The 23020-nt window shown below is 41.6% G+C and overlaps 1 protein-coding gene across 1 annotated transcript in view; it reads left to right on the top strand.

Moving 5' to 3' along the window:
- The window catches only part of helz (helicase with zinc finger), a 47688-nt gene that overhangs the window by 18609 nt on the left and 6059 nt on the right, over nucleotides 1-23020 (top strand). The window contains exons 16-31 of the mRNA XM_053417902.1: nucleotides 426-556; nucleotides 2781-2960; nucleotides 5431-5532; nucleotides 6940-7118; nucleotides 11545-11663; nucleotides 12888-13033; nucleotides 13716-13863; nucleotides 15207-15390; nucleotides 16073-16301; nucleotides 17363-17663; nucleotides 19093-19138; nucleotides 19924-20111; nucleotides 20407-20611; nucleotides 20709-20791; nucleotides 20920-21433; nucleotides 22808-23020. The exon at nucleotides 22808-23020 is cut by the window's right edge and continues 46 nt beyond it. Coding sequence (XP_053273877.1) covers nucleotides 426-556; nucleotides 2781-2960; nucleotides 5431-5532; nucleotides 6940-7118; nucleotides 11545-11663; nucleotides 12888-13033; nucleotides 13716-13863; nucleotides 15207-15390; nucleotides 16073-16301; nucleotides 17363-17663; nucleotides 19093-19138; nucleotides 19924-20111; nucleotides 20407-20611; nucleotides 20709-20791; nucleotides 20920-21433; nucleotides 22808-23020 — 2968 coding nt within the window. The remainder of the gene's footprint in view (nucleotides 1-425; nucleotides 557-2780; nucleotides 2961-5430; nucleotides 5533-6939; nucleotides 7119-11544; nucleotides 11664-12887; nucleotides 13034-13715; nucleotides 13864-15206; nucleotides 15391-16072; nucleotides 16302-17362; nucleotides 17664-19092; nucleotides 19139-19923; nucleotides 20112-20406; nucleotides 20612-20708; nucleotides 20792-20919; nucleotides 21434-22807) is intronic.

Genomic DNA, 23020 nt, shown 5'->3' with positions numbered 1-23020 from the left:
GGTGTTATCAAAACAACCCTCATTCTATCACTGTGGGAGCATAATCTTCTTATTCTTGTGCATACAATACTTCTGCATCCTTATGTGCTACAATTAATATCCCTATCTCGTCTGTGGGTCCTTGCAATGTTTCACACATCTTTGATATTTCCTGTCTTTCTCTCTTGTAAAATCAGTAGTTCCTGCTCTTATGTTTGTTGTTTACTTCACTCTTTTGCATTGGTCTTTTCCCTGCTTTCCCCCTGATGGTCTCCCTTTTGCTTTGTATTATATTTAGTTTTTTCTGTCATTGCTTACTTAACAATATAACTGTTAGACATCTGTCTTTGTTCCCCACAGAAGTGGAATCAAACTCTGTGTCTAAATATACGAACAGACTTCGAACAGACTTAGTTGTAAGCGCTTGGGTGTTTCTTCTGTGTCAGGTGGAGCTCCAGTTCCAGCTGAACAGACTGCCGCTCTGTGAGATGCACTATGCCCTCGATCGCATCAAAGATAACACCATCCTTTTCCCTGACATTGGCCTTGTCCCCACCATCCCCTGGAGTCCAAACAGGTGCGTATTCCACACACACAAACACACACTCATGCTCAAATCTTTCAGACTAGCCATGAAATTAGTTTTACATTTGAGGCAGCCAACAGAAGTAAATATAGTAGTGATAATAAATAAATAATCAAATTAAGTCAAGGAAAATATCATTTTACTCTCTGCACATGGCAAAATCTTTCATGTTACTGTTAGATATTTAGTAAAGGCTACACGTTTCATTCATATCATTTTGAGATCAAGGAGAGATGTGTGTACGGAGCATCTACACTCTTCTGTGTATGATAAATACTGCTGATCCTCTTTTATACAGAATATCATTTAATACCTGCACATCACACTAACTTACCCTCACAGAGGGGACACCACATCAATTTGAGAGTTACCTGAATATCCCTCGCCCTGCTGACTTGGCGGTCAGTCTGAAACTCCGGCAGCTCCTTGCAGCTTTAGATATCTCAATGAAGCTAGACAGGTGAGGGGAGCGGAGTAGTAATCTTTATTGACTAGAGCTAAAGTCAAATATAATCCGCTCATATTTTTCAGAATGGTGCTTTATCTCTTGCTCCAGGATATGATTGATGTAGACTTTTGTTTTAATTGGATAAGTGAGGAAGTTTTATTAAATGTAGACCAAGGAGTGAATTCAGCCGAGGTTTTAAAGTTGGCATTTGCCCCAAGTGGTGATGTCATTAGGCTGCCCAAGATAGAAGAACTTCTTGTATAAACTCACACCTTCGCACCTAAACTACAAGTTTTGCAAAGTAAACTTTCTGGGTTAAAGCCATGCATCTTGGTCTTAATTTTTTTTGAAGAGCAAAATAAATAACGTATAAACAGCCGTTCATAACTATGCCATCCTCTCCGGTCTACATCTTACACCTCAGAAGGCTGAGTACTGATTTTATGTTGGTGCTCGAAGTCTGTAGATTTGAAAGTAGGATCGGTTCTCAAAATATAGATCTAAAACAGATATAGATAATTAATGTTGACTGTCCATTTTATGCTTTAATTTAGAGTCTTACTTGGGCCACAGTATAAAAGGAGGTGATGGCAGCATGGACACTATTTGGGCTCTTTGCACAATAAAAGTCTTGGATTTAACCTCCTATTGTTTTACCCACTTTTAATCTGTATGATATGATTCCATGTTAATTTAATTATTTTTGCCTTGCCTTAAGATGTCCTAATCAGTCATGTCAAAGTGATGATGGAAACTATACAAAGTGCGACTACCACGGAAGCTCAACACAATACATTGATCGTGAGACAGACATCTTTATTTGTTAGAGGGTGTCATCATTCCTTACCATGCCCCTTGATCTTATCAATCATCTCTCTTATAAACACACACACACACGTATGTATGATACTCACACACACACATCGACACAGAAAGACGCACGCATACACACTCACTCACTTTCGAACACTGCAGTATCTCTCTGCCCCCCAACTATGTCTCAGCTGGAGCTCAATCAATTGGTGTTGGTGGATTCACAGCTTTTGATGCCGCAGCCTTCGTAATGAGGACAGGGATGCTAGGAGACAAACACACACCCACTACACGCACAATAACTCACACTTGCTCGAGTTTGTGTGTGTATATGAAGTCACAATTGTGCATCCCTTTCCGTTACCCATCTGTATTGTTTCACACAAATACACTCTGCATTCTTTTATGTTATGGATGGGCAATAAAACAATTGTCACTATATAATTTTCATCAACAGCAATCTAACACTGTGTGTGCTAGTCTCTGTCACTCTGTGCACCTTACCTCTTGTGTTTTGTGTGTGCCAAAAGCTTTGCCTGCATAACTTATTAATACCATGTATGTTTTTCTAATGATATATCAAAGAGTATGGAAGAAGAACCCCTTAAAGGAAGAGCTTCTAGTTATTGAGTTTGTTTGTCAATAGTCTTTTTCCCTTTTTTACATCCACCCACAGTTCGTTCCCAGACAGCTCACCCACCACACCTTCTCTTGTGTGAGCATACATTTCCTCTCATTCTGTGCAATAATTTGTCTTTTTTACTTTATCTCTTTCCCACTAAAGTTAATTCAATGAGCAGAATTTCTCTCATGTTTAAAGGCTATTACTTGATTATGCGGAAGTGTTTTACCTTAACGTGTGAAAATGGAAAAATCAATTCTAAATGTTCAATAAAAGTTGTCTAAAGTCTGTTAATTCCCCTAATAACTTCCTCGTCCTCTCTCGACCCTCAGGCAGTGGGATGAGCAGCTGGACCCCCGTCTGAATGCCAAACAGAAAGAGGCCATACTGGCAATCACCACACCCCTCTCCATCCCTCTGCCCCCAGTCCTCATCATTGGGCCGTACGGCACCGGCAAGACGTTCACCCTGGCACAGGCTGTCAAACACATCCTCCGCCAGGACACAAGCAGGTGCGCGCATATTGATATCATTTTGACCTCTGTTGGCAATCCTGGGTGGTTTGGTGAGAGTCTTCTATTTGGGCAAATGTATATCGTATACCTCTTTAACACCCACATTTGCAGACTGTATCCAATCCCATTGCAGACAAAAGCCAGGAGCTGCTGGGTGTTTGTTGTTTTTTTTACCTGTGGAAAAGGAGCTTTTAAATAATGTTGTAAAGAAAAGCACTGTCATGTCAGTGTAGTGTAACACAACATCCCTGCAAAAATTCTACCTTCATTAAGATTGTAATGCTCAGTTTTTGCTGATCTAGAGATCAGATGATTAAACTTTATGGTCATTTTGAGGCTGTTGTTTATGGACTTCAAGGGGAATCTCTCCCATCAAGGGCCATTTCAGTTTTTATAACATCCTTCTAGAGCCATACTGGATTATTGAACATGTATGTCACACTAACCTCTCTAATGTGATGACTGGAAATGCTTCTCTTGACTCGGCATCTCATGTTAGATGGTAGTGATGAGGACAATGATGATAATATTCGAAACTGGTTTTCCACGTTTAGTTCAGTCAGTCCTGTACTAGAACTGAGTGTTTTGCAAGGATCAGCTGTGAAAGAAGCCGCTAACAGCTGTCGGTTGTTCCAAAATGAGATTTAAACACATATTGTTGTTGAACTTTCAGCTTGACATTTCTCAATGATTTCATGGTGTGCGTTGGCTTGCACATCGGCGTTATCCACATTATGTGGTTTAACAAATATGTTCAGTTCCTTTAGTCTACAGCAGTTATTTTCTCACCAGACTTGCAGCATCTTGGAAATGAAGAGGATTTATGATTTCTCTGACTCTTTGAAGTTAGTCTCTAGCTTAGAGGGTTATATTGGGAATGACCTCTATTAAAAGTAAGTAGGATTGATACAACATGTCAGATTTCTCTAAATGGGTTAATGATTTGCACCAAGTTATTTTGAAATTGCAATGGCCGACAGGGAACCTGCCTGAACTTGACTGGCCGACTGGAATCATTCACTAAAGCTTCAGATGGCGAGAGGTCAGTCAAAAGGCGTGGTGGAGTTGGCTGGGGATGCTGGGATGTGCAGTCACCTCAGTTATTGCCCCGGGCCAATAACATTCTTTGGTTTGACATTTGAATTTAAGAGAAGACTCAGCTGCAAAGTGTGTGTGTGTGTGTGTGCGCGCATGGTCATTTGGATGAATTTGTGTCATTTGTAGTCAGTGCACATGGATAGTTTGATTATCAATGCATTTCCTGGGCTGAAATGAATGTTGAATGCAAACCATAATCTGATCCATCAAGTTATGTCACTCGCATGGTGTTGTGTAACAAAATAAGATTGCATTTTCTTTTAGTGAGGATTCCCATCATTAGTGAGCTCCTTCAGTGTTTACAGATGCCCAAAGGAAATCATGCATTTCCTTGTGTTTGAAGCAAAGCGATGTTTCATAATCACATAACCGGTTCCCCGGTCCTTATGAAAAATGAATGCAAACCTTGGACAGTGTCCCCTGAACACAAGCTAGCATTTAGTGCTTTGATAAGGGAAAGAGGGATGTATATATGTAATGTAAAAAAAAAAAAAGGGCTTTGGAAATGTGTTACAATGTAATATTCATTTTTCATTTCACTCAAAACCCATTTAGGATGAATTATAGATATTTTAAAAGCTAAGACAAGGGGAGGTGACCCCTCTGGACTTGTACTGCCTGCTCATCAAACTGTTAAAAATGGTGAAGAAGATGCCATGGTCAGGTTTACCCAGTATTTGTTACTACACAGTTCCAATGCTCAAAAGCGAGTGTCGCAGGTTTCACCAATCTCTGAATGTGTCACTATATACAACAGTTTTGCACAGTTTACAATTGAAGAGTGAACAGAGCTGCCATTGTTGTTTGTCTACAACATTGTAATCACTGTTAGGGATAAAAAGAATTGACTGTAAATTGGCATTTTGTCCAATAAGCATTTTACCTAGTCACTGTTGATCTAAAAAAGCAAAGCCATGGAGTATGCATTGGTGTTAGAATAAACTATTTGTGCTTCAGTTGCAAATATCAAAGAGAACGAGCACATTAATTCAGGTTAGATAGTCAGTATTATCTAGCTGGACCTGTTCAAATTTGACCCATGATTAAACATCCATTCCATGTACACAACCACTCGCATCAAATTGATTATGACCTCCTTGTCCTCCTGTTTGGATGATTGAGTGGTGTTCTTGGAAAAGAACCGGTGAATTGTCAGAGCGTCTGTGCTCCTGCAGCTGTCACAATCAGCGACAACGTTCCTGTTAAAAGCTTCTACTCTTTGGCAATTTTTACAAGCAACAAGGTTAATGAGAAGGTATTCACCACCCAAGGTTTTATGTTGCGTGTTCATGACATCTCTCCCTCTGCGTATTGTAGGAACTGCGTATTATGGTTCATGTCTGACATTCTATGTCTCTGGCCTTTACAGGGTCTTGATCTGCACCCACTCCAACAGCGCGGCTGACCTTTACATTAAGGACTATCTTCATCCTTACGTCGAAGCAGGCAATCCACATGCCAGACCTCTCAGGTAAGGACTTACACTTGTCAAAAGAAGACTCTGTGGTTAAGGGCAGAAACATGCTTCCTGTGCCCTTTGTATGTGCATGGTCTTTTGTGTTCAGTTAAAAATCTTAAAGTCCCCTGAAGTAGCCAATACGACTCCAGAACCTGACATTAAGCGTTAGAAGCACAGGACAAGTTAATTTTCCTCCAGCTTCTCCAGAAACAAAAGTTACTTGTCTGATTAAAAATAACGATAACTTATATAATTTTGCGGTTGAAAGCTTCCAAGCTGGTCTCAACTTAATCAGTATATTCTGTGATTTATGACTTTTAATTAAAAGTCACTTCTCGCAGCTTTTAGGACTACAGCCCCCTAATGCACACAGTTGTCTTGGATTTGAACAAGCAGTGTATTTTCCTCGTTGTCTCCTGCATCCAATTTTAAGGTCAAATAGTTTCATAATGATGCTTCAATATAGACAGAAAGTTAAATTGGATATTTTGTGTTTAGTGGTCGTGGTCAGGTTGCAGAAGTCCACCTTGCCAGAGAGAATTTGAATGAGACTCATTTATATATACACCAATATCATTGAAAAGCCTGCAGTCAGAATAATTCATAAATAATATAGAGAGATAGTTCAAGGGCTGGCCTGCAGACCTCAGGCTGAATTTGGAAATGTGCCTTTATCCTCTTTTCCCTCTGCTTTAAGGCAATAAACAAACACACACACACAGATACACTCACCTTGCATACGCTGCAGAAGTGCGGCGGTCACATTTCAAGCGGCCCCAGAGGTCACAAAGCACAGGAAAGTAACGTCTGCCTGATCGGCCAGGACCTAACATGACAGCTGTGTGTTTGTGTGCGTGTCTACACACACAAGCCTAGGGACCATATGGGCAATCAAATGGCTTGTTTCACATGAGTGGGCAGGCTGATTTCAATGGGTTCCAGTGAAGTCCTCCATAATCACTGCAGCAAACTCCTCTCTCAGCTCCCCTCGTCTCTGCTAGGATGAGTGGACTCACTCAAGGATAAAAAGCCAGTATGAATATTTCGGGGTCAGCTGTTAAACAGGACTGACCAACATCCCAAGGAGATAATCTGTCAGGTCTTTACTTCCTGGCTGTCTGACAGACAGTATTCTCCAGACCTGGGGTGTTCACAGAATATCATGTCCAACTTTTCATATTTATTTCTCAAAGAAAGTAGAATATGTCATCTAAAAATGTAAAAACAACTTTTGAATAACCCTTATGGATCAAATGAATTTAACAAAGACTTTAAATGAAGACTAGTTCTTGTATAGTTGTGATGAAAAAAACGTTTTTATGGTAGTCTACCAAAGTACCAGACTACCAAAGTAATTGCTCTTATCCTCCCCTAGGTGTACCTCTGCTAATCTTTTTCCTTTCTTCTCCTCGTCTCCAGGGTATACTTCAGGAACCGCTGGGTGAAGACGGTCAACCCAGTGGTCCAGCAGTACTGTCTCGTCTCCCACACAGGGGTCAATTTCCAGATGCCCACAAGGGAGGACATCCTCAGGCACCGTGTGGTGGTGGTCACCCTCAGCACCTCCCAGTACCTCTGCCAGCTTGACTTGGAGCCTGGTGAGTCCTATGAGGAAATAGTAGTTGATAGTCTCTAGGATAGTTGGGCTGCTTGGTGACTGTCCTCAACACCTTTCATGTCCTTGGTCAACTTGGAACTTGACGAATTATAGAGTTCCTAAGAATTGTTTCGGTATGGCAGGTTAACTAGGTGCAGATGTTACAGTAGATGGTTCTGCAATTGGTAGGGAAAGTCGTCTAAATATCCAAAAACAATTAGGGGATTAGGATAAATGATTTTCCTGGAAAAAGTGCGCTTTGACTGAATTTCAAGGAACTCTTGGGCCTTTGTGGAGGAATGCGCGCTGCTCTACTGATTGGCATTCTTGTTGGTTGGTAGTTTTCTTTTTAGAATTACAGAGAGTTTGGTTTGAATCAAGACAAAGAGGTGGATGAAGGAATAGTTTTCCACTTTCTTTGAAATCGCAAGGCAAGGCTTTTGTTTTTTTCATGAATCATATTTTGGGGACTTATATTTATTAATATCCGAATCTAGCAAATTTAAATGTTTGTTAATAGGTTTTGGGCTTTAATTTGGTCTATCTTTATAGCAACCCATCATTCTTCCGCAATAGAGATCATGATTTCATGATCTGCATTGCTTTGTGGCTTAGCTATACAGTATATTGAATTAAAGGGCACTGTTGGGCCTTGGTGGAGCTATGTGTTCTGAGTTCCATTCTAGTTGTCATCTCTTCAGGGTCTCTTAATTTTGCACCTTTTTATATTTAAACGAGGTGGAGGAAATACTAAAAATACTTATACTGTTCAATTGCAGTAAAAACCACAGGCTCAAATATTGAAATAGAATTGCGTCAACACTCAGACATAAGGCTGTATTTTCTTGTCAGATATCATTTACTTTAGGCCTGTAACATTGTATCTGTAATACATGGTACAAAATATTAAAGCGCATAAGTATATGCAGACGTGGCTCGGTGCATTCAATTTCCTGTTCTTCAGTCATCCCCAGTGACTCTGATAGCCAAAGTTGGCAGGGACTCGCCTTTTAGAGTGGAATCAAACACATTTAAGCTTGGTAAAAGGCACAGAAAAAAACAAACCAATTTGTCAGTGTATGCTAATAACCGTCTCTAATGTGTCAGCGGAGGGGGCTTTGTCTGTTGCCTGGGAACACCATCTGCTTCTAATGTAATTTGCATCATTAGCCCTCCTCCCAACGTTTCATCTGTAGTGTTCTCCTGGTGTTCAACAGTGATGAAAATGGCCAGGAAACGAGGCAACTGGGAGCTGGCGAGTCTACTAAGTACCAATAACAAATCTCCCACCTCAACATATGTGACCTGGCTTGTGTAAAATTGACATACCTGGTTTTCTTTTTTTGCAAATACGCTAATCTCATTGTCATGTGCAGAACCAGGTTCTTTTTATTGTCTGCTCACCTAAGTGAGCATAGTGACCTGCTGTGAGCAGCAGGGTCCTTTCTCAGCGACTCTTATCTCACAGATTAAATTCCCTGTTCATTTTCTTATCTAAAGCCCCATGCAGTTGGAAGCTTTTGTTGCAGGGAAGTCACATGACGATGGTGTATTTAATTTATAACTTATTATAAGTGGTTAACCTTTCGTGATTGTAATTAGGAAATCTGAAAAGTGGTGTATCAGTAATCATCACAAACTTGTTTGACACAACTTATTTTCTGTATAAATCCCAAAGCCGATGAAAAAATCCCTTCCATGTAGCACTCTACTGACCAGTCACAGGCCAGTAAGAAGCACAAGGAAATTCAATTTGTGAAATAAACCTCTCTGGAAACAAAATGCTGTAAAATGATCAATGTGAAGCTACAGCAGAGACATTTCTAAAGGTGATGCTGTATTTTCACTTTCCAGTAGACATGCAGCAGGGGTTCATGTGAATATTGATCCATTTGGAGGCTTCTGGACCTTGCAGCCTGATGATACAGACTGTGGCTCATATATTCAGTCAGGGACCTTTTTCCTATCAATGGCCATTTCAGTATAACATCCTTTGAGGGCGATACTAAATTATTGATCACATCACGCTAACCTCTCTAATGCTCTGGCTGGTACTGCGTCTCTATGGTGAACGGTCTCATGTCAGATGGTAGTGATGATGTTCCTGGCTGCTGGTTTTCAAGGTTTGGGTCCATGAGTCGAGAGATTTAGAAAGTAGGTTTTCCAAAAAGAGAATTATCAGTAAATGTCGCCTAAAGAGCTCCTGGGGTGAGTTAGCAGGAAGATGTTGTTAATAATTAGTTTGAGCTCATTGTAGCTCAATGATTTGATGTTGTGGGCTTATCAGGCATTTCAACAAAATGGCTTAAAAAAATGTTTAGTTCCTTTGCTTAACATGTCCTTTCACCAATGGCACCGAAACATTCCGATATCATATAGTAGGCTCTTTTCGTACAGAGTAGGAAAATGCAGTGTTACCCTGTTTAACCCCATTTTTCAGTTGCATTTGTCAGACATAGCCTCCAAACCGGATCTTTAAGAAGCTTGTGTTTATGTGATGGTGAATTGATAGCTGCATCGATACTTTCACTCTCAGACATCACAGATTTTTTTTTTTGTGTGAAAAGGGTTGAAAGACACTGTGCTTGGGAAAATGCGAGAGACGGGGTGTGTGAGGTGAAGGGCTTTATTGACAACAGTCATCTCTCCACCGAATCACCTTCACCTCGGCTTTATTATCCCCGTACACTCTTTGCCTTGTTTTGTCCAAATTCAAACACCTTTATTAGTCCGGTGACAGATAGTAGCCACAGAAATGTAATTTGGATCTCTTGTTTAGAGACAGGTTCCCCAAGGCATCTGCGTCCCAGGTGAAACATTACGCTCCATTTTCCTTCACGTCGGCCTCTTTGTCTGCTGGGTGCTCATAAAGACTGTGTCCGCCTCACTCCTAATCTCTACTTCCCTGCCTGGGGAAACATTCCCACTTGTAATGACCCATGTACATCATTTGTGAGTGTTATTTGGCCCTTACGTGTTCATGTGGATCGAAAGTAAAAGAGCAAGGAGGCAGGATGCATCAGGTCTCCTGTTGACTACAATTTATCGGAGAGGTCAACAAAAGTTCCCGGCCTCGATAATTAACAATGTGATACAAGGAGAAGCACATTTACATGATGTCCCCTCGGCCGCATTGTTGAGCAAGACAGGGAAATAAAGAGCTCAAAGCATTGCTTTAACAGCACTGTCTGAATTGATGCGCCTGTCAGCAACACAATGAAACACTGTGCTACTTGGCTGCTCATTCATTTATACACAATGTTAAGAGGTTACTCAAGGGCATGATTTGAAGTTTATGCCTATTATCGAGATTTTACCCATGCGTGTAATTGCATGCATATTACTCTGCATCATTGCTATAAGTGACCTCTGTGTCATCGAGAGCAGTCCTTACTATCTAACAACCCATTAGTGGAGAAGATATCATTGCATAATTGAGAAGTATCGACTGTAATTGTATTTAGTCTGTTTTAAGATTTCACAGAGACATTTCCCCCCGTCTGCGCTGTGTACTTTTGTTTTGGCAAAAATCACTCGGAGGCAATTCTCACTTCATAACTTCTACTAGATAAACTCAGTTGTTTAAGTTCTGCAATCATACAAGTAACAGGGCAATGCAGCAAAGTGTAGGTTCAAGCCTGTGCTTCAAGGATGCGCACATACCAGAGATAACACTGGTTTGAAGCTTTCATAGTTCAGGGCAAGAATCAATACATTTTTAAATTTTTTAAAAGGCTGTTACTAAGGAGTTAGCTGCCTCAAATTAAATCGTTCCACCTCTTTAGTTTTTTTCCACAGAGCTTATTCAGTTATTTCCAACCGTCGCATTTCATATCTGCATACATTTTCTTGTGGAAATAGTGTTGGGGCTTCAGAGGCTGTTTTCTGGTTGTTATTCAGTCTCTCTCCTCCGCTCCCCACTCATTTCCAATGCTGTTTCATCCCCTCCCCTCACACTGCCGAGCACCGGTTGAGCTTTTTAAATCAGGGCTACAGTATAGCTCAAGCCTTTCAAAACGTCCACAAAACACTACCTTTGGTTTGCTGGTTAAGAGAGAGGTTGGGAAAAGGGATAAAGCACAGAGCATTGGTGACAGTTACAGGGCTTTAATTTTCCTGCTGAACTAAATAAGTCATCAACAATCTGCCAATGTAACAGTAATAAAAATGTTAACCCTAAAATGGTCTAGTTATTGCTTAGAATCATCTGATTCAAGTATATTCACTTGGATTTTATTTGTATGTTTTATGTGAGAATTTGCATGTACTTTCTTACTAAATAGTAATAGCACAAGTTACATCTAAGCAATATCCTGTAGAAGGATTTCTGAGGTTTGTGTTACTGCAGTATCTCAACAGGGAATGATAGGTAACAGGTGACTGCTTCTATCAACTTCTAAGCTGATGTGGGTGTGCCATTTTTGCAGGGTTTTTCAGTCATCTCCTACTGGATGAAGCGGCCCAGGCCATGGAGTGTGAAACCATCATGCCTTTTGCTCTAGCTAGCAAGACCACCCGCATCGTGCTGGCTGGGGACCATATGCAGGTAAATACAAACACTCAACAGTTAGTCTGCAAATCCCCACATGATGAAAATCCACATTATCATTTCTTGGGGCCATTATCTCAGATGTTTGAAGACTTGTGTTTGTATTCCTAAAATAAACCATGATGAAAACGTACAAAAGTTGTATGTAACAGCAGCAACATTTGTGCGTTGTTTAAGATTAGACTCAACTCTGCTTCAAATACAAAAGAACAGACAGCAGCCAGTGTAGCGCCGTGGTTCTGGAGACCACCTCAGCCAATTCAACACAAACCTAAACTCCCGTCAGTCAAGCTTTCTGAGCCAACATGAGGTATTAAACGTGCTGAGGATTACCAGTAAGCAGTGGATGAAGATGAGGCAAGAGTCTGCCATGCAGTAATTGCTTCAATTAATACTCTCTTTCGTGGAGCAGAGAAAAACAGATTCACCTGTGTCCATCTCTCGTTTTCCACACACTTTCTCACACTTTCCTCAATTGAAGGATGTGTCCCTTTTTAGATTTCTATATCTCCCTTTTTCTCCCACGACAGCAGTTAGTCATCCATTCAAGAGTCAAGAGGAAGCCGATTTGTCAATGCGGGCCATGGCCTCTATTGATCGTTTGCTTTCTTATTGACTGCGGCTCCTCTTTATGTTAGCCGAGCCTCTCACTGGCATTTTTGAATGCAGATTCAAGCTCCAGATAGATTACGGTCTTGTTCTACACATGGCAGTTGTCGAAATGGATAAGGCAAATGAGTCTGCAGGTTTGGGTCGATGTGTGATTTAAAAAAAAATGTATAACCTCCTTTCAATAAAAGCACTTTGGGGAAGAGTCACAAATCAAGCTCAGTCATGCTAAACAAAAGAGCAATAATGCTGTCCAAGATAAGAGAAATCCAATCTTACGAATTTGGAATGGTCTGGAACCGCTGTAAAATCCATCATTTGGTCTGTTCGTCCATCCATCCATCTATTCATCTATCCAACCATTCATTCATCCAGCTTTCTATACATCCATCCATCCATTCATTCATTCTCTGCCTCCTGTTCAGGGTCGGGTTGCCATGGCAGCTGGTCAAGCAAAGTAGTGCAGATCTCCCTTGCAATGTTTTCCAGATGATCTAAGGCCGAGGTTGTCAAAATGGTACCTGTGAAATGCTTTGAAACTAACTTGTTTTTCTATCTATCTCTCCCTCTCTGCTTTTTTCTCTCCCACCACTCTCTGTCCTCGATATACAGCTCAGTCCATTCGTGTACAGCGAGTTTGCACGGGAGCGTAACTTGCACGTGTCACTGCTGGACCGGCTGTATGAGCACTACCCCCGGGAATTTCCCTGCCGCATCCTCCTCTGCGAGAACTACCGCTCCCACGAAGCTATCATCAAGTAGGTGTGAGGGCCCCAACACTGCCTTGTGTTGAAACTGGCTGAAATTGATGAGATACTAAAGAGAAGGTGTGGTGGGTGGAGGTGTTCCGAAGAAAATGAGGGTGAGGGGCGGTAATAGAAGCCTGTGTTAATGCAGGCTATAGCTCTTTGACAAAACAAGGGGCTGTGTTGGTGGGGTTGCTACACAGGAGAAGATGAAACACAAACTACTTAGGACAGTGTTCACCTCCATCTCCATTCTTTTGAGGTTAACAGAACTTCAGCTCAATGCCACAGGCTGCATATTGTATTCGACTGGTTAACACAGTTTACTGCTGGGTCACATTGTGCTACAACAAATGTAGGGAACTCCAAAAATATATTACAAGCGTACTTGAAGAAGCAAATGGAAGTTTTCAGCCTTTGAATTGGAGTAAACAGGATTACTGGTGGTTCACGTTTTGTATCTATCCTCCTTGTGAGGTTAAGATGTCTTCACATTTACAGTACATTGCTTGTGTTTCTTCAAACACATAGGTCTTCACAGGTCTATCATTTCAATTGCATGCTTTGTGAGCAAGTGCAGGACATGGAGTTACCTGACTCTAAGACCTAATTGGTTTTGTTCTGTATTTTAATTTTTTATGCCACATTTTCACATTTTATATCGTATCCCTCTTACCTCTTCCTCTTCCTACAGCTACACGTCAGAGTTGTTCTATGACGGGAAGTTAATGGCAAGTGGAAAGCAGCCCTCCCATAAGGACTTCTACCCTCTGACATTCTTCACAGCCAGAGGAGAAGATGTCCAGGAGAAGAACAGCACTGCCTACTACAACAACGCTGAGGTATGGGTTTGAAGAAACACGTGACATGCTGAGTAAAAACTCAGGAGCTCTGCAGTTGCGAAAATATTCATATCAGCCACCTCCAGCCCAGAGATCATGTTTTTCCACATTCTGAGAACATGTGGCCTGTATCTGCATGATTGTATGCATTGCACCTCTGCACCATGATTGGCTGATGAGCGAATTGCACAAATAAGCAGGTTTAGCAGTTTCCCCAAAACATACTTGGTTTGTGTGTGCACCACCGCTGCATCTCCTTCCCGATCACATCTGCAGCATCTTTGAGTGCTGAATAATTAAATTGACAAAATTGTTACATTTCCAGATAACATGAGTGATAACTGGTGACCTGTAAGATTGGGTGCATTTGAGTGTATTTATAACTAAGCAATATAACTTTCAAATTGTGCAAAGTCGTTAGACCGCACATAAAATTGGTATAAATAATTCAGGGGTTTGAATGCAGTGAAATTGAATTTCTTTCAGGTTATTCAGTTGAGCTTGGTTGACTGAAGTCAAAAGCAGAATGATTTCTCTGATACTTATTTGCACTGTTTATTTCATCTCATCACAATAGATAGGAGATCCTGCTATCTTTATATCCTAATTGAAGTTGAAACCCATAAACTTCATTAGGAGACCAACCAAGAGCTTTGACAGTCGTTACGCATGATTCACTGACAGTCCGAGCCTGTGATTGGTCTCTCTGCAGACTAACTTTGCTTTGGTTCAACAATCCACCCTTCTCCTGACTTGTTATAACCAATTAAAACATGGATGCTTGTTGACTTTGTTCCCAAACTGTCAGCAAAGCCAAACGAATTACCACCCGTCCCTCTGATACGGCACACATGTCAAAGCATTTACAACAATATCCTAATCTTGTGGAATTAAAATGCTCTGACAAAAGCGTGTCTGTTTAGTTTGTCTCGGGAGTGTCTTTGATGAGCTTCAAAGGGAAGACAGTATTTCATAATATTGCACTGACAGTTCAAAGCTTCCCACAGTATACCTATAGTCTGAACATGAAGCTGAAACCTGTTAGTCTTTGCTTATATTGACATGTTGAAGGACTGATATGAAACCCAAACATCAACATTAAGTGACGGTTTCTACCTTCTTATTACGATTGTGATAAATCAGTGACAAGGATTTAGTAAGGCTGATGGACTGTTTTAGTATATGTTCAGTTACAAAACACAATGGATTTGACACAAAATAATTTGTCAGGTCAACTCTGAAAATGGAAAACTTCAGATCTTGAGTGATCATGGTGTGACGAGACCCTGCGTTGGAGCCTCACTGTGTCTTCTCTCCCTCATGTTTTTCCTCCACCTCCTCAGGTGTTTGAGATCGTGGAGCGAGTCGAGGAGCTGCGCAAGAAGTGGCCGGTGTCCTGGGGGAAGCTGGACGACGGCAGCATCGGAGTGGTGTCGCCGTACGCTGACCAGGTTTTCCGCATTCGTGCTGAGCTCCGAAAGAAGAGAATGCATGAGGTCAGCGTGGAAAGAGTGCTCAATGTCCAAGGTGAGAAACAGCACACACCATTAATCTGTGAATACAGAAACAAATCTGCAATAATAATTAGTTATGTAATAAAATTGAAATGTTTCGTTATTTATTGCAAGCACAATTTAGAAACCATGGAGTAAGATTTGTTAAGGTTACAGTGTTTATCATAATTATTCAAAGCATGGGAAATTGGAAGAAAGAGCTGTGGTCAGGCATCAAAAAACAGTAGTGGCAGACAATCAAATCCCAAAACTTTAAATCCCCAAAGGTCTCATTATTATTTCTCTGTGAAGACCTGTGTGTCCCTACAGCGAGAGCTCCTCTCTCTGCAGACTAACTTCTTCCACTGCTGTCATCAGTGTTCATATTGCCCTTCATCAAGTCCCTGTATAAGTAGTCAGGGCTTCTTCTACCAACCTCTCCTCTGCTTCAGGCCGATGTAGCTTCCACTTATTGCAAACAGCTGCTTTGCAATAGTCATTTACACACTGTTAATCACACATGAGACATGTGAACACACACGCACAGACACACACACACAGTTATTTCGTAGTTAAGGGAACAGTGTGCTTGAAACAATGAAATAATGATTATAACGACATAAATTAATGTTTCTTCAATGGTCTTTGCTTCTTTTAACAACATGTTTGTCTTTGTATAGCACTTCTCAGAGAACTTAAAATATCATTGTTTGCAGGTAAACAGTTCCGGGTGCTGTTCCTCAGCACTGTGCGGACGCGGCACACCTGCAAGCACAAACAGACGGCCATCAAGCGGAAAGAGCAGTTGGTCGAGGACTCGACTGAGGACCTGGACTATGGCTTCCTCTCCAACTACAAGCTGCTCAACACGGCCATCACCAGAGCCCAGTCCCTGGTTGCAGTTGTGGGAGACCCCATAGCACTGTGCTCTGTTGGGCGCTGCAGGTAAATAGAAGCATTTTTGTTTAACGCCTAAAGTACTGTGGTCTAACGGATGTTTATGCATTAAGTACAGTTATAATGAACGATTCATTAAACAAGTATTCTAATGTCACTGGTTTGCTTTAGTGAATTGGCACTTGTAGAGTCACATGACATGACCCAATTCCCAGGTAATCTAGGTCGTTATTAATTTTCCGACCCATTTACTCAGGTTATACATTGACAAGTGTTCATTTTCCTGCAGCCTTTAGTTGCAGTCATCTAGTTCCCCATTGGCCGCTGATCTTTTTCTCCATTTGAATCTGCTCACCCCTTCCCCACCTTCCATCTCCATGGCAACTGTCTGTTTCGTCTCTGCTAGTCATTTGGAGATTCCAAGTCCTTTGCTGTTGTGTTTGTTTGCAAATGTCAGCCAGCAGAGACAGAGCAATTAATTTGATATGTCCTGAGCAGACGAATTGTTCACCTGACTTGGAAGCTCCTCCCAGGAGTAAAAGTTCACGGGTCAGTGATGTAGCTGAAGGAAGTGTTACGATTCAGTCAATATGGAGTAGTTTAAGAAGTGGTGGGTTCGGCTGCTGTCTTCTGTGTTGTGCATCAGTTTAAAAAAAATGAACTAGTTATGGGACAAGCTACACGTTGTACTGTATCCTGTCCCTATGTGAAACAGCAACTACTATGGACAGGAACGTAACTGCATGTTTTAAAACTATAAGAACTTAACATGTAATTTCTATTATTTGCTATGTCAAATGAAAGCTTTAGCGAGAACAAATGTGAGCACACTAATATTCTGGGTCTCTGCCCACCCTGCCCACTCCCTTATGTGTACTTCATCTTTTTGTTGATTCATTTCTATTCCCTCTCATCTTTATACCTGCTTTTGCAAAGAGTGTTTTAAACAGTATTATGTATTCACCCCCACAAAGAGTAATTTGTTCCACTGCCAGCAGGACAAAACCAACAAGATGAGCCATGAAAGAGTGATTGCAAACGAGGAGAGATAAAGCAGAACAGAAGTAAAACTTCTCCATCTGTTGTTTCCCCTTTTTCTCCATTTTCAGAAAATTCTGGGAGCATTTTGTCTCCATCTGCCACGAAAACTCGAGCCTACACGGCATCACCTTTGAGCAGATCAAGGCTCAACTCGAGGCCCTGGAGCTCAAGAAGACTTATGTCCTCAACCCACTGGCCCCGGAGTTCATCCCGCGTGCCCTCAGGCCCCTGCAGGGACACCACTCTTCGCAGGCCTTACACGCCCACCACCATCCGCATCCTCAGCATGCACAGCCCGCCTCCATCAAGCAGGGTCCGCAGCAGCAGCAGCAGCAGCAACAACAGCAGCAGCAGCAGTCACCACCTAAGGTAAGATGTTAATCAGGAAGTAAAAACTGTTGCATCCTCTTATTTTTTTAATGGGCATTTTCCATTTCTGTCAAAGACCAACCCAAAAAAATCAAATGGCAACAAGGTGGATTTAATGTTCACGTCAACAGATTTGTATGACCAAGACTTTACTTCTGCTATATCCTCTATACTTAAAATAATAAATGAGTGTTCTAAGGCGGGAGGAGGAGGACAGTCTTGAAAAAGATTAAACCGGGTAAAGGATGGTTTCTCAGAGGCTCCAATGTTGTGGATTTTTCTGTGTTAATATAATCCGTTGGCTAAGCACTTACTTGTTGGTGGAACTGATAAACAGGTAATCAAGAATAAATTGGTGCTTCTCTTTAGAGAGGAAAGAGATTATAAAGGCTTTGCACATGGAGGTACAAAACACATCTATTAAAATATATCAATGTAATTTTCATCACAGGAAATTACTTGATGGTCATTCATTTCAGCCCCAGAAAAACATCATAGATAGGAAGTTGGCATCGCAGGTTTGCTGGAAGGATGTCGCTTGATTGTTTTGCTTAGGTTGAAATGTCTTTGTGTGTCTGTCCTCCCTCCTGCCCTGAGGTAAAGGTTAACAAAATCACCACAGCTGCCGACCTGCTGCCATCACCCACTGGGCCTAATGAGCCGCAGCTCCGCAGCGACAGTCGACTTTAGAAACACACACACACACAGACTTCCTCTCACTCACCTCAGTCTTACTATGTAACTCACAGACCAATATGCTACCTCTATGCATTGTGCAGAATATTGTTTCTCTCAGCATACACAGCATGTTCCTAATTTAAAGCTCAGACCCTTCTTGGCGTCTATATCTTTGGTTAATACGTGATATATGCAGCCAAAATACGATCCATTAAAATGTCACTTAATAATAGAATAATTTGCAAACTTTAAAACCTGTCTCCACGTAGATTCTGATCAAAACGTGTGGTGTTGGCGGATGAATGTGAATTCTGTAAAGCAAAATTTCCCCATATTCCTCACGACCAATATCAAACAATACCTCGCTTTTGAGCATTATATAATTCCAAATGATAAGGTTCAGTTATTGATTCAAGATAATTTCTCAGTCAATTTTGTAGTGAGGTTGCACCTTTTCTATTGATGATCATCAGCTGTGTCATCAGCACAATCGAAGTGTAATTTCTGAGTGAAGATAAAACTGAAAACATTTGCTTTACATATTAATATGAATATGAATATGCTCCTTTATCTGTTGTGACGAGGAACTGTCGGGACCATCCTGCAGCTGCTGTATGTCCAGTTCCTGTGTTCCTTTACAGTTGCCAGATGCGTTTTTGTCCCACACTTCACACATAGCGTTGAGTCTCTTCTCTTCTCCACATGGTCTCATCTTCATTCAGCACTTGCTAATGACTCTTTCTTCTTACAGGGGAAACATGCAAACAACACAGAGCACCTGCCACCTGAAGGATATGGTGAGTGTACCCATTATGACCCGCGTTGATTATCTAGATATGGAGGGCTTCCATATTGGGAAAATGTGTCCTTTATTGTTGACGAAGGCAAAGATGCAGCAGATAACAGGCTGCCTCTGTTCAGATGTGCAGACAGAGCTTCAGCTGAAATCTTAGATTTTTAAGTGTGGTATTGAAAATCCAGTCCAATATAAAGCAGCACAACCATGTCGTCTCATCCCTCTGTAATATAAGGTTCAACAAGCCTTAAGATAACAGACAGGAGACAGTGAAACTGAAAAGGTTTAAATGAAGATGTTCACACATAGCTTTGTACAAAGAATTCCATTATTTTGTCCTTACTACTATATTTTAATATTAAGGACCTGTTTTACAGCAGTGCTATTTCCAATGTTTCAGTTTTTCTGTCTCACGACATGCGTACAAAGAAGCATTTTGACAGCTTGATATGAGGCAGCCTGGAACAACACAGCATGGATGTAATATGATGTTCACAAGGGGAATAATATCAGTTTGTCTGTAGCGCTTACAAGTGCAGCTTGTCAGCACTAAACTGTAAAAAAAAAATCAAATGAAATCCAGGGTTATTACTGCTTCCTGAACTTCATGCCAAAGTGAATCAAAGGCAAAAATCTTTTGCCGTCCTTTCCTGTAGAGTCACAGAGTAAAGTCAACATTCCCCAGGCTATGAGCTTACCATTATGGTTAAAAATGGCTAAGAACCATATGTATTTACCTTGTATTACATTGCCACCTTCTCTAATTGCCACCTTCCTTTATTGCAGTTCAACCGAACCCAGCCGTGCTGATGGGAAACCCTATTCGGGCTTTCTCCCCACCCTTAGGTGGTACACCAGCTGCCATGGGCAAGTCGCCCAGTCCTGTGCAGAGGATAGATCCACATACAGGCGCCAGTATCCTCTATGTTCCAGCCGTGTATGGTGGCAACATGGTCATGTCCATGCCTCTGCCTGTAAGTTTTCAGCCTCGAGTAACAAACAAATAAATAATACAAGCCTGTGTACTGAGCTAATGTCCAACTTTATCAACGAGCAATACTTAACTGATATTATAACGCATTGAGCCTCACTGTAGATATTAATTTATGTTGTTAAAGAGTTAACATAGAACATTTTGTGCAGTAGACTTTTGCTTAGCATGTTCTATTTATACAGTTGTTACCAATTACATGTTACCAGCATCTGGCAGCTGCACAATCTTCTTTGGTTCACTGATCAATAATGCTCATATGTTCTTATTTTCCCTAGTTGCCTTGGCCAGGTTACCAGAATCGCTTTGCCGTGGACCCTCGCATCATGAGCCACCCTGCAGCCATGGCCTACAACTTCAACCTGTTGCAGGCTCAGAATCGAGGCTCCCCCATCCCTTACAGTGGAGTGACCCACCCTTCTCCTCTAGGCATTGGTCAGCCCAGCCCTGACAAGGAGCTTCAGGCAGACCCCATAAGAAATGGTATGCCTTTGATTCTTATTGCTACACATAACTGTAATTTAATGTTATCAGAAAGACAAATGTAATGGTTGAAATTTGGTTTTTGACCCCCTTGTAGGTAAATTAGAAGCATGTACAAAGTCAGAACAGAGCCGTCTCCTGACACCAGAGAGGAAATCCACTGACATGAAGGAAAAACAGGCAAGTTATTTCTGTATTTATATAAACCAACATTAGCAGAGCTAAAAAACTCTGGTAAGAGCTTTGTGATTGAGCGAAAACCTTAATTGTAATGCCTTTGCTAATTGCTGTTTATATTTTTGGTGCAGGGAGATTTAGACACAGGCCAAAGTCGAAGTCTAGACTCTCAGACAGATGGGTTAGTTGGATTTCCCAATGCTCTACTCCATCGAAAAGACCCCTCGGCTTCCCAGAGACCCCTCAACTACCACCTGGCACCACCAAACGCCGCCTTTCCTCCACATCCTACCAGTGGGAGACCCTTCCCCCCACAGTATCCAGTCTCCAGGCTTCCATTTCGGGTCAGTCAGCCTCAGCACCCAGGGATGGCCCAGCAGAGTCAACAGCAGCAGCAACAGCTCAGTCCTGCCTTCACTGGTGGTAGCCACAATGCTTCCTTCTTCAGTGGCCCCATACCGCCTCACAGGGCTGTCCAGTCTCCAACTATGGATGGCCCAGAGTCTGGAGGGGTGGAGGAGATGGGTAGCTCCATTAGGACTCCAATGGGCCACCCAGGAGGTCACCACCCAGGCATGTCACAGCATAACAGGGTCAATAGCTTTGGGGAGGATGGACAAGAAGGGACCATGGGAGATGGTCTGGGTAAGTGCAACACTATAACTTTTACTTTAGCAATAGATTGCTAAGTATAGATATTTTAATTTGTTAAACATAAATTATTATTATTTTGTCAAACGTGTTATATACAAAACGTTTTTAAAGCTCGTATGCTGGTTACCTTACCAGTTTAAAAGAATGTGATTTTCAGTTTTGATGTGAAATATGTCTTGTGTGAAGATTCTCAATCATTTTATCTTTCACATTTATATCTATCATGTAGCAGCTCTGCACTGTTGAAACTGTTTTCTTAGACTCATCTCCCTGTTTTATTGATTGCACAAGTAATACATAAGAAATGTTAAAGGCATTATTGACAGGCTGATCTGGTTTATTAAGTTAGACCAGATGCATTGCCATTTAATTGTTTGCAAAAAGACATTCATAAATTTTCTGTGATGGCAATGTCAGCAGATTGGATTAAAGTTTGATTACATGGCGCATCGTATCAACTTAAAAGGAAATAATGACAGTCAAAGTAATGCTCATTGATTATTGTTCCATTTTCCTGTGCTTTGGATTTAATTATCTCGAAATACGGAACATGCTCTTCATAACATAAAAATGCAAACAAATGCTGGGTAGCTGAAAGGTTCACGTTAATGATGAATCTACATCATAATAAATTGCAGTCCGATGTTAAGACAGTGTCCACGTTGAGGCTGAAACATCAGCGGAGATGCATGTAAACCTACAAGTCTTTAGATGTGCACATGTCCCAAATCTTTTTTACTTCTCCAGTCCTGTGTATCAAACAGTCAACACAAACACACAAAAAGAAAACTAAATAGCATCTCTCTCCCCAGATGTGCAGGTTTTCTAACCTCAGCAGGAAACATGACTGCCTAGATGCAGAATTTGATGCAGTTTGGTTTAATCCGTAAAGGAGACTTTTCTGTCACTCGTGCACACTCAACTCCTCATTTTCTGAGGAATCCACTGTAACTGTTATCAGTTCAGGTGCAGCAAAGGAATGTCCCTCCTCAGCATTGCAACTGCCACCACCTGGATGCACTCTGTTAGATCCTGCTTAGAAAGCATCTACTTTGCAGGCTGTTTCCTTCCAGTTCTTACCCTGGTTCCTTCTAGAACCTCTGTAGGTGCTCAGCAAAATTCATCACAGTAGACTTACTAACTAATCGTGCTCCCCAGGATTTCTTCACAAACATCTCCATTGCTCATGATGGCATCAAATCAAATGGTTTTCTCACATATATAATGCAATATGTTTCTTTTTTTGGTACCTTTTCTTTATTGATTCATAGATAATCTGTTTAATAAGATCCCTACCTCCACTGTGTACAGAACCATGAGAACAACACCAGTGACTCTAAAACTAATGACTCGTGTCCTTTTCAGACCTCCAGGGTCCCTTGGCTCTTGAGGCCCTGAGCCAGCAGCAGCAGGCGGCCAGGCTGGGCCAGTGGGGGGAGGCACCGGGCCCTTTCCTGCAGGGCAGCGTTGCCTTTCCAATGCCGCAACAGCTCGCCCACCTTGCTCAGCCCGGCATGCCAGCTCGCATCCCCCATCAACTGCTACGGGCAGCTAGTTGGGGACTTAGTGCCAATATGG

Source organism: Pleuronectes platessa, chromosome 3 (assembly GCF_947347685.1).
Source record: "Pleuronectes platessa chromosome 3, fPlePla1.1, whole genome shotgun sequence".
Lineage (NCBI taxonomy): Eukaryota > Metazoa > Chordata > Actinopteri > Pleuronectiformes > Pleuronectidae > Pleuronectes > Pleuronectes platessa.
Note: the sequence above shows the minus strand (reverse complement) of the source record. Positions and strands in the feature narration are given on the sequence as shown.